At 38.8% G+C, this 16,472-nt stretch overlaps 1 protein-coding gene across 3 annotated transcripts in view; it reads left to right on the forward strand.

Moving 5' to 3' along the window:
• The window catches only part of grid1a (glutamate receptor, ionotropic, delta 1a), a 336,282-nt gene that overhangs the window by 69,951 nt on the left and 249,859 nt on the right, over positions 1-16,472 (forward strand). For 2 of the 3 annotated variants that reach the window (XM_028007823.1, XM_028007822.1), the window contains exon 3: positions 14,523-14,678. In XM_028007823.1, coding sequence (XP_027863624.1) covers positions 14,523-14,678 — 156 coding nt within the window. Of the gene's footprint in view, positions 1-10,998; positions 12,646-14,522; positions 14,679-16,472 lie in introns of those variants that run through there. The other variant, XM_028007824.1, reaches the window with a different exon arrangement.

Here is a 16,472-nt window from a genome sequence, read left to right on the forward strand (position 1 = left end):
TTCCAAAGTAGTTATTCCAACATTTTTCTGGGTATAAAAGTAGTAACTGCAGGAGTTACCTGCAGTAATTATCCTGTCCTTTTAGAGAAATGCTTTTTGCATGAAAGGTTTTTTCCTTTTGACTGAATTTACCCCAAATAATTGTTCTTAACCATTGGACAGTGATTTGAAATCAGCTGACCCCATTCCATTGTCAAGTTCAATAACTTGCTAATTATTCAAGTTGATTCATGACAATATGAGAGGATATTTAGCAAAGTGCACACTGAATTCATATTTGAACTGATTGTTACACTTGGCATTCAATGTCTGCACTACAACTGCTAATAGTGTTATTTGAACAATTTTACAATTCTGTGTTAATGCAGCATTTTAGCAATTTAGCTTTTTCCCCATCTTACACTTCACAGATGAAACTATTAAGTCTAACTAGTCTTTTTTTTAATTATATTTTTTATTATTTTTTTTCCCAAAACTTTCTGCAGCGTTAGAAGTTCACATAACTCACAATGGGGCAATCGTGTTAAGTGTTTTGCTGCACCTCACGAAATAGACCATTAAAGAAAATGAAATTATGTTGAAATAGAATAGTAAAATGTGAAGATATGAATGCTTATGTGTACATGGGTCTTCCAAACTGATAATCACCTCGAACACCAAAGTAGTTACATAGTGCCTGTAGGACTGAAGATTTAATGCACTGCTGAAAAGGTGTGCATGAGCAACAGCCCACAAACCTTAATTAAAGCATTTCATGCTTTTCTTGCAACATTCATGCAATAATTTTATTAACATATTGATCTGTTTTATGCTAGTGCGGATTTATAGCATTATAGGACATATTTTATTTCTTTCTTCTGAGGTTTTGATTCCTACCTGGTTCTTTTGAGAAATGGGATTAAACTAAAACACCTGTTTGCAACCCTTTGCTGATATTTATTTTAGCCAAATAACCACAGACAGTATTTTCTGAAGACATGTAAAACGTTGAATTCAAAATAATTCCCATATACCTGCACAGCTTTTCTACAGTGAATCCTTCATTCCTGAAATTAACTTCAGATCGTCTCTTTGGGCCGTTCATATTATTCTTCCACTTGTAAATAAAAAAGGCAACATAACTTTGTTTTCAATTAACTTTCATGAATCAAAATCAGCTACGTGATATTTTGTACATCTTTATTACAAAAACAGGTATTTAAATCCACTCGCTTTCTATTTTCAAGATATTTTTTCACACAGGTGCAGGTTCTTACCTACTTTGAGATCATTATCCCTGCCTTGCAGTGACTCATTACGAATATTTTGGCGATCCTTTCAAAGTGTGTGGCTGACTCAGAGGCTTCCACTGTCTTTTTTTTTTTTAAAGTCCTCAAAGAGCTTTTTAGATCTCGGCATGATGACACTACACTTTTCAATAACAAAGTGAACAGCAGACACTGGATGTCAGATGAACAAGACGGGCTTCTCTTGTCACTCTGAATGGACGTTCTTATCTGTGACACCTAATCAGAAATGCTCTATTCCAATTTATTGATTTTGAAGGTGCGATAACATGTGCAACTACTCTTCGGATTTATTTTCTGTATTTGAATTCGAGGCACGCACTTTCAGATTCAGCCTTGACACTCCAGGGCAAAAACTAATTAGCTCTTACTGAAATATGTGAACGTAAAACCCTAGGAGAGTGCGCGTCGTCATTTCCCTGTTGAAAATAACTTATAAAGTTAGAAATTACATGTTTTTCTTTTGTTTTGTTTTTTTTTTTTGTTTCCCACGACTGACTTCTTTAACTGGAGCTGAACTCGAGTTTAACACTAAGTGGGCTGCAGGGTTATGTAATGTAGCACAGCAGATATTTACAGGAGCAGGCAACTGCTGCCGCGGCGGCTTAGGCAGTAATGATGGTGTGGAACTGACAAGCCTGCATGGCCGTATAAGATCAAGTTGGAAAAAGAAACAATTTCTGAAACATTATCTGCATGTACTGCTCTAGGAGTCAGTCATTATAGTCAAGAAAATTATTAGTGACTACCTTGAATTGTTTAGCCAGGAAATGAGTTTTCACCGCAAAGTTTGGGACAGTCATGATTCTTTTACTGCTGTGTGGTTGCTAAAAGTTGAGTATCTCCCACTTTTCTTCTTCTCTTGGCATCAGCTAAAAAATTCTACGTATTTTCCTGGGATTTGCTTGAATAGACGAACACACAGCCGATGCATAACTGTGGTGCTGGAAGAAAAACAATGCAGGATTTAAAATTTGTTTTGCAAATGACAAAATCCAAAAATTGCATCATGCTTATGTATTCAGCTTCCCATAAGTCAACACTTTTTAGAACCAGTTTTGTGTGTGATTAAACAGCATGTCTCCAGTAAGTTTTCACATCTACAGACTGAAACTGGTACCTATTCAAGCTTAGTCAGAAAGTATCGAGAGCTTACGTGTGAACATGAAATTCCAAGTACTGACAGATTCTCAAGTATACTTGGGTCTAGGCGCTTCTACATTAACGTGCTCTGATCTAAGCCATTCATTGCAGTTTGGTGTCTTTGTCCTATTTGGTGAATTTCTGTCCCAGCCTCGAGCCTTTTGTATAGTCCTTAAAATGTTTACTTGGAGGATTGCTGTGCATCTGTAGTAGCTCCAACCATTGTTTTAGTTCAGTTCCCTTTGTGTTAGTCTCTCTCCTTCAGTTTCCCTGCTGGCACTCCACCACAGCTGACCCTCATCTCCTCTGATTAGCTCGCCTGTTTCCTATGTCCGTTTCCACCCCTACCTCGGTGTCTAAGCTCCTGGTTTCATTGTTCATTGCTGGATTCTTCCATTACTCTGCCTGATCTATATGACCTGCTCCATACTGCGATGCTCCTGTGTGTTTTTCTCTGCATTTACTTTTAAAGAAACTCTGTTCTGCTTCTGTCAGGCTCCACAAACCACAACATGACATCTTCACAACAACTCTGCCCGACTTTTCTGACTCTGCGGATCCCACAGCACGATGCTGTCAGCGCCGTATTTTACAATGGGGGATTGTGTTCAGGGTGATGTGCAGCAATTTAATTACTACAGTTGAAGTCGTATGTTTTTATACAAGTTGTAAAAATATAACATTAAATTGTACCTTTTCTGTTTTATGGCAGTTGGATTACCAAAATTATCTTTATTTGAGATAAATGCCAAAATATTGAGACATTTTTTAAAGTCTTTCCTCAGATTAAGAGTTTTGCATAAATTCCTTCATAATATCAAGGAGTTGATATTTTAGGTTTTCTTCAGCAAGCTTCTCACATTAGTTTGCTGGAGCTTTGACTGATTCGTCTTGCTTTGACGTTCGGTGATGTTCTACTTCATAAACTTGCCCGGTTAACCTTGAAAAATATGTGCATCTCCATCTGTGGAGTAAAACTAGGGAACAAATTAAACATTCAATTTAAACAATACAACATTCAATTAAAAAAGAAACATGTTTTAAATAAGTTTGAGGATGAAGCCCGATGACATTAGGTTGTAGTTTATTATACATTACTAGTAATATATTAGATAATATATTGCTATTTTATCCAATATGTGTGTGTGAATGTATGTCTACATGCTGTTTATCTTGAGGTTTTATACAACTTGGTAATGGTAATGTACATTTCTATAACAATAATTTATGGCATGGTATATAATGATATATGAGTACATTATTATATACAATGTATTTTTACTGATATTGTATTTTAAGACTGTTTTTGTGTATCAAATGGTGATGAATAGGGTACAAAGTGGATTAGGAGTTAATAACCTTATATTTCTTCCTGCTCCTTTTCAAACTGACCTTTATACATGTTTGATTTTCTTTTTGTAAGTGTTTTCCTTGGTATGATCGTCTGGACAATCTCAAATTGTTAAGTGTGTAAAAACTTCTGAGTGGAAAGACTTTCTGGTTCTCAGTCTATCACAGTTTATTCCTTGTGAAATGAATAAACAGTTCATTCATTTCGGTTTATTTCGGTCTATGAGCCATCCGGCCCCCATAGAAACTTTTGTCATTTACCGCAAAGTCAAAGGGTAAGTACCCAAGTGGAGAGAAGTACAACTGAAGAGATTTTCTTTTAAAATAATATCACATTTAAAATAAAGAAATGAATCCTCAGCATGTTCCACTGCTGTGACACGATTCACAAGGGTGCTAATAAATCATTGCCGACTCTTAACCGCTTGCGAAGGAGCCCATCTGCATAGAAAACTCTGGCGACTATCAGAATGAATTTCCCCAAAGTAGTCAAGTGGGACACATGCATTTAGATCCTCTGCGAGGATATCCATTTAGATTTCATGCTGTCTTCTCTCGCTGTTTTAAATTCTTTCATAAGGGCGATGACTTTAACTTTTGAAAAGTAGTCTGGAGGGCCGAAGGTGGGAAGAGAGGAATCGCATTGAGTTGAAAGAAAACCGTGAACTGGGAGGAATACTAAGGATCTTGTCATCTCTACCCCTCACACCTAATATAAGAACAAGTGAAAGATCTTTGAAGTACATCTGTGGAGGCTGCAGCGGGTAAGCTAGGAGGAGAGATGTGGGAAAAGAGGGAGAAATGCTGGGAAAGTGGGTAGACTCTTATTTTTAGTTCAGCAAGAGCAGCTTCCCAGAGAACTAAAAGTTATGTTTGACTGTGATTAGATTATTTCTTGTTGGAGGCTGTGCTGTCAGTCTCACTTTTGTCTCCCATTATGCTGTAATATCGGTGCCATAGTTCATTTCCCTACACAAAGATAATGAGCAGAAGCAGAGTGTCTCACCTGAGGAACAACTGAAATCTTGCTGAGTGGGTTGTTATGTTTCCTCCTTTTTTCTTAAAAAAAAAAAGCGTTTTAGAGTTCTTCCTGCGATCCTTAGCTATAAAAAGGGGACATCGGCTGTTTCTCTGATCTTTTCCGACTCCTGTCAGCTCCTCCATGTTCTCCACTTAGCTTCAGCATTTTTTTCCTGTAGTGCTGAATTTAACAATGAACCAAACCGACCTGCTCTTAACGACTCAAATTTTCGCTGCTCTCGTTTGCAGAGCGTACCTCTTTGCAGGTAGATGTCTGAGTTTGCTTCCGCTAATTATCTCCCCTTTCAAACAACCACATCAACTAATGAGTGTCTTCCAGGCACAGCTGGCGTGAAATGTGGCTGACACAGAGAAGAGTTCAATAGCACCGCTCAGGGCACCAAAAACAAACGGCTCAACAGTGGCGAATAGGCATATGATGTCTAAACGGCTCTGCAGGAAAAATTAATGCTCTACAGTTCAGACTAATGCTGGATAATAAAGAGTTTGTGTTCCAATGACACAATTGTACTCTATTATGAATTAACAAGCATATTGATGGGTGCAATTATTTGAACAATATCAAAATGGTTTCTGTTATTTTTCTGAGAAACTACAACCATTTTAAGGTTTTATGTAGGTACGACGCTTAGAACAGAGGTTTTGTTTACCTTCCATTTCTAGACAAGAAACAGTATTGACTTGTGGAAAGCAGAAAGCCCTTACTACATCTACATGTTCTTTTATTTCTCATGATAGCTACCACAGTTCTGTCTCAATCATTCACTGTTTTAATACTCTGGGTTGTGGTGAGGGAATGGAGAAAAAGAAAACAGAACACAACAGCTGAAGATGTTTTTTTTATTTATTTACTTTTCCTAACTGAAGAAAAGCTTGGTTCACAAAAATAAAACTGGCATATAATGAGCAGCAATTTTTTTCTCCAACTCTCAAACCACAGGTTTTTTTGTTCTTTTTGTAAAAAAAAAAAAAAAGAAAAACAAAAAAAAGTGAAATAATCCCTGCACCCAACCATGAACACATCACAGTTGTCAAAATTAAGACCTAAAGAATCAGTGGTAAAAGTGGAAAAGTTGCTGTTCATCCAATCCAATGAGCCTGAATAAAAAGGAAGGCGCAAATGTTGGTCACTATATGTGTTGACAATCCATTCCTATGCCACAGGTGGCTTAGGAAAGATTTTATTTTTATTTTTAAGAACATTAAAACAGTGTGTAGTTTTAAAACCAGTTATATGCTAATTTGTATTGGTTATATTAGAAAAAAACAAACAAATAAAATACCAGTTTGTGGTTGTAATATAACAAATCTTGAAAATGTAGGGTGTAAATACTTTGCAACATACTGCATCTCATACAGAATACGCTTGTTTTTAGTTTAATTTTGTGATTTAAACCTTCCTTGCATGCAGGTGTGATGGTATTGCTGACAAACAAGCCTTGACCTTGCTTGGATCTCCCACATCAGTTGGCACCATATTATAATAAGCCGTAACTCCGTGTTGATAGACCGCCGTGATGCCTTTGATGAAATCCTGAGATATTTAATGAGTTGGGAAAACTCACAAAAACCTCGGCTTTGGCAGCTGTCAGACTTTCCAACTTCATGACACAAATCCGATTTCATTTCCTGCCGTCTTCGCAGTCCCTGTCCAAAGGTGTATATGCTTTTGCCATACAAGCATTTATATATGACCCAATATGCATTTCACTCAGCTTTTGCAACCTGGAAGGCTCAAATATACAATGTTACAGATAGTCCACATTTCCCTCATTGAAATGCTGAGTTTGATGGAGGTTGTCCATATTTTTTCCATAACATGATTAATCTATAATGTTACCTCAGGCTGTGTGTTTGGAAGTGCAAGCCTTACTTCACCTCTTCAGGTGCAGACAGGTATTGCTATTCCCTGCACATCTCTGCTTGACTGGAATGGATTCTCAACTTGTCTCAGGTTTAACCCTTCTCTAAATTGGTTTGGGGGAATTCATATAAAAACAACATCCAGGGTTGCCAAGGTATGCATACACCCTTTACTCACTTCAAACGACAGATTGTGATGGTGTGATGCAAGCGCAAGCTTTAATTAAGCTATAAATTAACCTACATCTGTTGCAACTGCAGAGCACGTTCCCTGGTCTCAGGGTAGTTCTTCCTGCTAACACCACAGTTATTATAGAATCCATGTATGCCTACTGCTGCAGCAAATGGTCTAATTATGTTGACTATATCAGTACATTTGATTGTGAGCTGCAGGCTCTGTCCAGTTCTTTTATTAGACCAAAGATCCAGGCTAATTAAGGCATTTTGCTGTGGCTTTTTTTTCTCCATGGTACATATCTCATCATGATTTCATGTCCTTTAAGAGAAACAGAACTGCTGCACAGACAAAAAAAAAAACAAGGTCATTTCTTAAGCTTAAATGCTGGGCTTATGCTATTGTGACTGATGTTGATCAGTTTGAACCAGCCATTAGATCAAAAATTATGAACCATTTTGTTGGGGGGGAAAAAACATCTCAACAGGAACCTCATCATTCTTTTCAGACTGTCATTTTGAGATTAAGACAGCAGTGATACTTTTTCAAAGCATGACAAAGAAATTCCAAGATGCTAAAATATTATTCATTCACATCAGAAGGCTGTGCTAATGACTTTAGTTCACATGAGAGAACATGTTCAGTTAAGATTAGCCTTCTGTCTTTAAATTAGCCAGAGGAAGACAATGCTAGTTTTGAACGTCATTCAAACCCCGACCAAGAAAATGGTCATAAAGGCAGCATTTTAAACAATATAATCGCCTGAATTTGAATGTAATTATGCATTCATAACTACATTCTAACTGTGTGATATAAAAACTCAATAGACCGTAAGAAGTTGCTAAGTTTGACTTTCTATCCGATGTGTGGTGTGAAGGAGCTCGTTAAGCAGAACCTCAACAGCTCAAAAATAAATAAAAAAAGACTTAATGTTCTGAAGTAATCTTGACTTGGCCAAACTGAGTTCCTGCGGTGTGAACCCCAAAAAGCCAGTCATGGTGAAAAGATCGTGTGAAGATCCTTGACACAATCTTGACTCTGTGAAGATTGGGTCAAAAGATCTCTACCGTAATAGAGTTCTTAATAGTAAGACTTCTTGCTACTGGTTGATGCCTGTCGAGTTGGTCACCTATAACATTTGGGAGGAAAATGCATTTTCAAATGGGACCAGGTATGTTTGGACCTTTTTCCCTTAAAAAATTAAATCATCCTTTGAAAACTACATTGTGTATTTACAAAGATTGTTCTCTCTTATATTAAAAATTGATCATCTGAAAATGTTAAATATGACAAAACCAATTTTCTTTTTGTTTTTTAAGAAAATGCTTTTTTACAGCACTGTGATTGTGGCATGAGACTAAATTGTGAGCACTCATGTTACTACTCATGGAAGAGTTGTAAGGGAATACAGATTCTACAAATGAGTCTAGCATTAAAACTGTCTTCTTTAATGGTTAGTAACACTTTATTTTTTTTCCCTCTGGCTTTCAAGCACCAGATGGGACAGTCTGACTTAATCTATATCTGCTGTCCCTGTCTCCCTTTTCCTCTTCATTGCTCATAGCTATAAACATATATGACTAGTCTTTGTAAAATTCTCCCATCTTTGCTGTCATGACCAAACTGCTGCAGTCTCCGTATCTCTGTCTAGGCACACGAGACTACGGTATACTGATCCATGCATGTGGAATTGCACACAGAAAGATGATGATCATTAAAGCATGGATACTGGGAGCTGCACTGGTTGGAATGAACTGCATAACAAACCCCCCAAAATCTAGAATATTTTACTGGAATCCACAAAAATATATTCTTGCTGTCATTTGGTATACACCCCTACTTATTAATGCATGAAGCTCCCCTCCACAAGACATAAAACATGCTGCGCTATTCATTTAAATATCTGTCTATATGCAGATTATAAATAATAGAGAGCCTACATTAATTTTAACATACCTGATGCATATGGTAATGGTTACTGTGATAGATAGAGATTTGACTTAAAGCATCCTCACCAAGTGGAAGCTATGAACCGGAAGCAAAGTTATATTAATCACTTTTGGTTTTACTGCCATATTTAGAAAATTGTTTATCATAGTACTTTTAATAAAACATATCAAACTTCTTAGGTATTCCTTATGTAGACAAAGCAAAAGTTATAAAAAGACACTCAATTGAGATTTAATACAAAAACAAGACTTTATAGCTGTCTATATGCACGTCTTCTCAATATAGCAAGATGAAGGGAAAAGGGCAAATTTACATTGGGAACAAAAACTTCAAGGAATAAGGATTATTTTTGGGGCCCGTGTGAAGTTAGGCCACTTTCTAAATATGAATAATTCACTGAAGAAATGTTTTCCTCATGTTGCTTCATACATGAGTGAAATTAAAGGATTTTTATATCCTCCTTTGAGATGTTTTGAATTTTTTATGCTGTTTTGGACGCCGCTGAAAAGCTAAACCTCAAGGTTAAATCTGTGTTAAGGAAATGATAAGAGATCAAAACACTTTAATTGTATTTTACCCAAGCCGACGTACGGCTGGGATGAATTAAATATTGACATAAATGCGTCTCCTTTTTTAGCTGTTTAAGATAATTGGCCATCATTGTGAGCTTATTTTATCACAAAATGTATTTTGTACTGTTTGACAGTGGAAATGGTGAAACAATTTTTTATTTTTAGTTTTTTTTTGTTTGCAAATGCATCATTTAAAACAGCCACTAGGGGCAGTGCTTGGTCTTTAGAAATATATATAAGCTATTTGGATGTAGCTGGTTTATAATTGAAGAAACATTCATTTTATATAATGTATTATTCTCTCTGTTATGGCTTAAAATCATCTCTAAGAGAACAAATGTTTCAGGGACGAGGTATATACTTGTGAAGATGAAAAAATGCCACAGAGGGAGAAAGTGAATTGTAAACCACTTCAAGTTAGAAGCAAATTACTGAGTCACTTATTTAAAAGTTACAAATAACAGTAGAAAGTAAAAGAAGTCGTATATCTCATTCACAAGAAGCATTCATGTGTTCTGTTCATTCTATTCCCTTTTTTATTCCATTGACATGCGTACACAATGGGTTTATTTTTAGAATTGTAAAGCCACTGGATGAGCCTAAGACGGTTCATCTCAGCATAATTGTTTTGAAGTGCACTTTTGGTGCCGATTAACTAATCAGATGTTGAGGTTTATTTGATGGGCCACCTTGACAGTTTAATTATTCGAGGCTGTACTTTGGCACATGAACTTTGAAATAACATTAATAGCAGCATAACTGAAAAATGAAAAAACGAAAATCACACTTGACAATGTATGTATTCCCCTAATATGTCACCCTGAAAGTACAAATCATGGGATCTATGAGGACATCATGACATTTAAGGAGTGAAATCATTTATGGATACATTTGAATTAAATCCATTTATTGCCAGTTCTATTTCAATTATAAGCATTTATAGATAATTGTTTCAAGATTTTTAAAATATTATTTACAACAGCCTGGCAGTTTTGGCACTTGATAGAGGAGCTTAGACTGCGGCCTGTCCAATAGATCGTGACGTCTAATGGTTAAACTGAACAACAAGTCCACTCCAGACCAATCGATTGGACCCCAGACAACACGTGTAAATAGGACTACTTAGTATCCATTTAGCCCAATTGGATACAAGGCCTGAGCTGGTAACCAAGATACTAACAAAGGATGTGACCTTGGCTCACAATGGACTTCCTGTATAGGATCATTTAGGTTGACAAACACGCTACACATGTTGGTAGTAAAATGGAAACACAATCTAATGTGCCCAAAATGGATATTGGAAAAATTGGTTCAGTTTGTGTAACATGTTAAGCTTTTTGGTATGAGTCCCACTTTATTTTCAGAGCTTTTCTGGATCAAACCCATACAGACCGTTAACACAGGGCTATTAGATAATGGTAGGTCCCATATGGGAGACATTGATCAACCCATTTCCTGCCAATATTTCTAATGTTGGCTGAGAACAGGGAAGCGTTGTCCACCATATACTCCAGAGCACAATAACCTTTATTAAATGAAAGAAATACTGAAAAAAGTATTATTAAAAATGTCATTTTTAATATATTTAGCAAATTATTAACACATTAAAATAAATACAGATGCATGTATATACGTATTTATCAAGCATATTTATTGTCAATTTTATTTCATAATTGACATGTAAAAATAATTATTCCTTTGCTTAGTGGCACAGTTGGACTTCCATAGCTGCATCTGTGGGCTCTATTTTTTTTTCACTGTTGAGAATTGAAGGCGCTGTCCAGCTCGCTGGTGGTGCTGAAAGTTTCTGCTCTGTGCCCACGACCGACTTAACCAAACAATTAAGAGATATTTCCGTTTTTTTATGACATCCACGAGAAATATCCTTTAATTGTAAGATTATGCCCATCGAGAAAGTCCGACTTCTCCTTCTTCTTAGCCGGTTTGTACACGCAGAGGTGTATTTGGGGATAAGTGGTGCCCAGATGCGGATTTACAAGCAAAAGTAACGCACAAACAAAGCGATCCCACGATTAAAGACAAAGTGTGGCGTGAATTTTAAGGAATCCATTTTGCGGACATAGTTGTGTTCCCTTTTGCTTAGTGATACTCCGGTAACTCCGGCCGCCTGCTCCCGGGTACACTCCGTCGTTTCTCATCCGTCAGCCACCGCCGAGGACAGATCGCGGCAAAGAAATCAGTTTCTTTTTCCCCCCCTCTCCCCATGACACACCAGCTGCGCTCCGCCGTTCCGCTTCGATCCCTCACGTCTCAGCCGAGGGGGGAAAAAAGCGCACACGTCTCTCTCAAAAGTGGACTGTTTCTTCCACTTTTCACCTCTTTTGCAACATCTGTGTCGGGTTTGGTCTCTCCAGTGAGAAATTCTCGTCTGTTTTGGTTCTTTTTCTCGCCTTCTGCCTGTTACAACCTCCGGCTTTTTTATTATTATTATTATTATTATTATTATTATTATTACTATCGGCTCCTTGCGCGTCTTTCTCCGGCGAGTCCAAATCATTTCTCCCCGGCTCGTCAGGACGGCGGCAGAGTCGTGAAGTCTCCGCAATCACGTGATTGAGACAGAATTGAAGAGCGTGTTTTTTTCCCTTCTTCTTCTCTATCTCCCCTCTCTCCTTGGTGTGTGTGTGTGTGTGTGTGTGTGTGTGTGTGTGTGTATGTGAACCTCTATCCGTGTGTAGTTAGAGGGGTGTCCCTCCTCCGTGTTTTTTTCTCTTTTTTTTTTTCAGCTGCTTGCCATGCTTTAGACGCCGGAGCGCCGGGAGAGAGAAGCGGGAGTGAGAGAGAGGTGCGCCGGGTCTCTCCCTCGCCGGGCTGTACCTGTCTCCTCAGTCCTATGTCGGGTCCCTGTCGGTTCCTCCTCGTCCTTTATGCCCACCTTCATGCGGTTGACCTGATTGTGTTGGCTTAGAGAGAAAGGAGGAAAAAAAAAACTTGGAAGGAAAGCATTTTTTCTTTATTTTTGTTCTTCTTTTTTCTTTTTTTTTTTTTTTTAAGATTTCACACCTGTCTGTTCTGAAAGGAAAAGGACCGCCGTGGGGGTTTTTGGTATCAACTGATTGCATTTTTCTTCTCCGGGGAGGGGGTGGGGGGGGGGTTGCACCGTTTTGGACAGTGCAGGACAGTCGAGTTAAAAGCTTGGATGAGACGCCTCGCTCAAATACCGAGATGGAGTTGCTGCTGATCTGCTTTTCCTTTTGGATATTGCACTGCAATCCAGCCAATGCGGACTCAATCATTCATATCGGTAAGCGTCCGAGGAAACGTGATGCTCTTAGAGGCAGTTCTAAAGGGAATAAAAAAGCTCAGCCAACACATGAGATTGCAGTCAGACGGCGTTATAAACAGTCTAACCAGATTGCCTCCTGTCTTTAACACTATCAAACCAGGTAAAAAGTTTTGTCCCTCCCTCCTCTCAATGCCATACATTTAGTCATTGCTATATTCTTTCTGCCCACTATAAGGTATTGAGTGAGCTCTTGCTTTTCTGCAGGTATCATCTCTGCATTAACCCTGGCTTCAGATCAAAAGCCATAATAAGCACATTCTGCCCCATAAATTGCGCTCTGTCTGCATTCAAAACACGGATTACAGTGAGTCGCGTTTTAATTAAAGCTTTGAAGAGCTTGACATCCATAAGCCAACATACTCGGGTTCTTCCTCTTCTGATTTTTTTTTTTTCTTTTTTCGGCTACATCTTGTGCAGCCGACAAGCTTCAACTTTCACCCAAACGTGACTGCAATGTCAAATAACAGAGAGAGAGAGAGAACGAGAGGGAGGGAGGCAGGGAAAGAGGTGGGGGACGTCAGCGGAGTTTTAGAGATGCAAAAGGGCATAGAGCCTCTTTGTACTTCAACTTCAAACCAGGGGTATGCAGAGATGGAGGCATCCTTTATCAGAGGATGTTCAAACAGATTCTCTTCAAACATGGTATTAGGCTTTATTTTTTTTATCCAAACAAATAATTTGCATTAAATATTTGCATTCCCCCCCCCACCTTGTCCTGATCAGATCACAGCTACCGGCCCTGTAATCCCTGATAAAAATGTCAATGTCACTTTGTTCAGATTTCCGTTCTGTCGCTGCTGCTGCTCACAGTTTACTGCAACAGTCTGGCAAGCAGCAGGTGCTCAGTCACTGGCTTAATACAGCAGCGGTAACACCATCCAGACGATGTTGGCTGATGCTTCGCATAGCGTTATAGGGTACCTCAATTATATTTCCTGAATTCCCCCTCACAGCGATATGTGTGTGCACTTTTTCAATCGCCGGCCGATGCCATTTTGATTAACAGAGGAGGAGCAGAGGCGGTTTAGAAGCAGTGTGCCTCCTGCATGCAAACCTATAATGCTCAGTAGGTCGTATGCATTAGATCTGATGAATATTTGCTGCTGTGGATAATAGACTCAGCACATCAAATGTTGCAATCTTCACCCGTAGCAGACTAAGCTCAAACTAGATGGTGCTGGAGATTAAATGTAGTCGTATTACTCTGATGAATGGTATCAACAGGTCTTTGAATGATCTGGGATTACATTCTGTAGCCCTGACCTGACATGGATGCCTTTAGGCTACACCATTGAAGGTGTGCTGTGGTGTCTGGTGCCCAGATGAGCAGCAGCGCGTTGTAGTCAAGACACCCTGACCTGTCTGCGGCCCCCATATGCAACAACGGTGCTGCACTCGGTTTTCTGAAACCTTTATATCAGAAGCAGTGTGAACTTCTGCAGCAGTTTGAGCTATGTTGGTTCATTTGTTCAGACACCAAGTACCTCAATGAGCCTTAGCCCCGACTCTGTTGCCGGTTCACCACTGTTCGTTTATTATACCTCGCCTAGCAGACAGAATGCCCTACAAGAGTTGATCAAGATGTTTTAAGCAAGTTGTATTCCCATTTTTCTTGGTTTAAAGTTGTCAACTTCGAAGAAGCGTTGTTTACTTGGTGCCTGACCTGTTACTCACTAGTAGGTGCAATGCTGAAGAGACAATCGGTGTTCATTCATTCTCAGTGGTCATAATGCTACGTGTGAGAAGTGTAAGTCTACTTCTCGCACTGTCCGAGCTCCAACATGTCGTTCCTCCTTAGTACATTTCTTACGTGACTCCTCGTTTCCTGCCAACAGGTGCCATATTCGAGGAAAATGCTGTCAAAGACGATGAGATTTTCCAACTCGCCATCTCAGACCTGAGTTTAAATGATGACATCCTGCAGAGTGAGAAAATCACTCACTCTGTGAAACTTATCGAGCCTAACAACCCATTCCAGGCTGTGCAGGAAGGTAAGACGCCATCCCAATTCCCCAGCAGCAATGTTCCTAATTGGTCTTGGTGACTTTTCTGATGGCCTGGTGGCATCTTAAGAGGTCTCTGTCTAAATAAGCCTTGTGGGAATCCTGCATCAAGTCTGTTTTGTCTCTTGCTAAAAGTGTCAAATTGTATTGCATTACGCATCAGAAAACAAATTAAGGGGGCAGCGGGGAGTCGAAAGATGATGACCCAAAGGTCTGGAAGTGTTAGGGGAATATTTGCATGCAGTGTTGCCAAAGCAAGGTGTCTTCTGGGGTTGAAAAGCTAGGTGGAACCATTGAGTTGGAGCACAGCAGCATGGAGATAAGATGAGGAACTAAAAAAAAACATTTGAAGATGATCAAATGTTGCTTCAGCACCATGACACTGAACATAAGAGGCAAGTATTGCTGGCTTGCTGTGCTTCTTTGAATAATGAGTGTTACTGACTTGTTCACTTCCACAATTACGTTGATTTTCTATTTTTTTCCTTCATTTTTTTTTTTTTTGCTGGAGATATTTTATCTGTCTCATCTGGCTTACACATGCTGTTTGATGGTGTACACACACACACGCACACACACACACACACACACACACACACACACACACACACACACACACACACACACACACACACACACACACACACAAAAAACCCTATCAGTTATTTCATCAGGTTCTGCCAAGGTCGTCCTTCTCAAACATTAAACAATGGTCCTGTTGACTTCAAAAAAAGTAATTAAAAAATCTTCCACTAAAATGAATCATTAAGACTTTAATAGATTCCTGGGGACCTTCAAACGCTGTTTATGTCCCCTACTCTTCCTCACAGAGTCTGTACTTTTGTCCCATGTTGCACAAAGGCCTTGATGACTCATTGCTATTCACAGTACTCCTGACAGGCACAAAAACTGATAATATGTCTCGGCCTCTGCTATAATTATCACACTGTCATTTAGCTCTGGCGTTAACCCCCGCCAGTGATATCTGGTGTTCTTATTCACATGCTCTTTGGAGAGCTTAGTAGACGTTCACTTGATTTGTTTTAACGGCGTACATAATTTGTTGCGTCTGTTTCCAGGTCTGGATTTGAGAAATATTTATTTAAAAATTTGTGAATAAAAAAAAAAAAAGTGAGCCTGAGCAAAAGGCACCAAAGAGTGAAAACATTGTAATTAAGTCTAAGCTCTATGCAGCACATGGTTGTCAAAGGAAAATGGCGGCGAAAGGGAATCCTCCAGCTCATATGTGACGACATAATGTGAGAATCTATGGGCAGATTTGTCCAGTAAGGATGAGGGAGTTTGTAGGAATATTGTCTTAGATCAGTAGCTTTGAGATCCAATGAATTGGCATCTAATCTGGTGATTTAAAACCCTTATAGTCCTCTAGTCTGCCTGAAATTTACCACAGTGGCAAATCATTACTGCTTTGGTGTGTCCCAGCCAACAAGAATAACTTATATTAATGTGCCATAGAATGAGAGACTTGCTTTTCTACACATAATCAGTCCCTGTTTTAGTCACGAGGACTTAGTACAGCAATGGAGTTGTCAAAAGTTGTATTCCACATCACCGTATGTAAATCTGTCGGCAGCTCTCACATCAATATTCTCACACTCAGACAGTGAGGAAAAAAGTACGTTTCTGCCGCAGCTAATTACTGGAGGTAAATTTGCGGAAAGTTAATTTGGAGAGGGAGCATATTTATTCATTTTACTAATAAAGTAAAATGCAGAAATCGATAGATGGGTTGAGTTCAAAAGAGAACATAAGTAAAACAAG

This window comes from Xiphophorus couchianus, chromosome 22 (assembly GCF_001444195.1).
Source record: "Xiphophorus couchianus chromosome 22, X_couchianus-1.0, whole genome shotgun sequence".
NCBI classification, from domain to species: domain Eukaryota; kingdom Metazoa; phylum Chordata; class Actinopteri; order Cyprinodontiformes; family Poeciliidae; genus Xiphophorus; species Xiphophorus couchianus.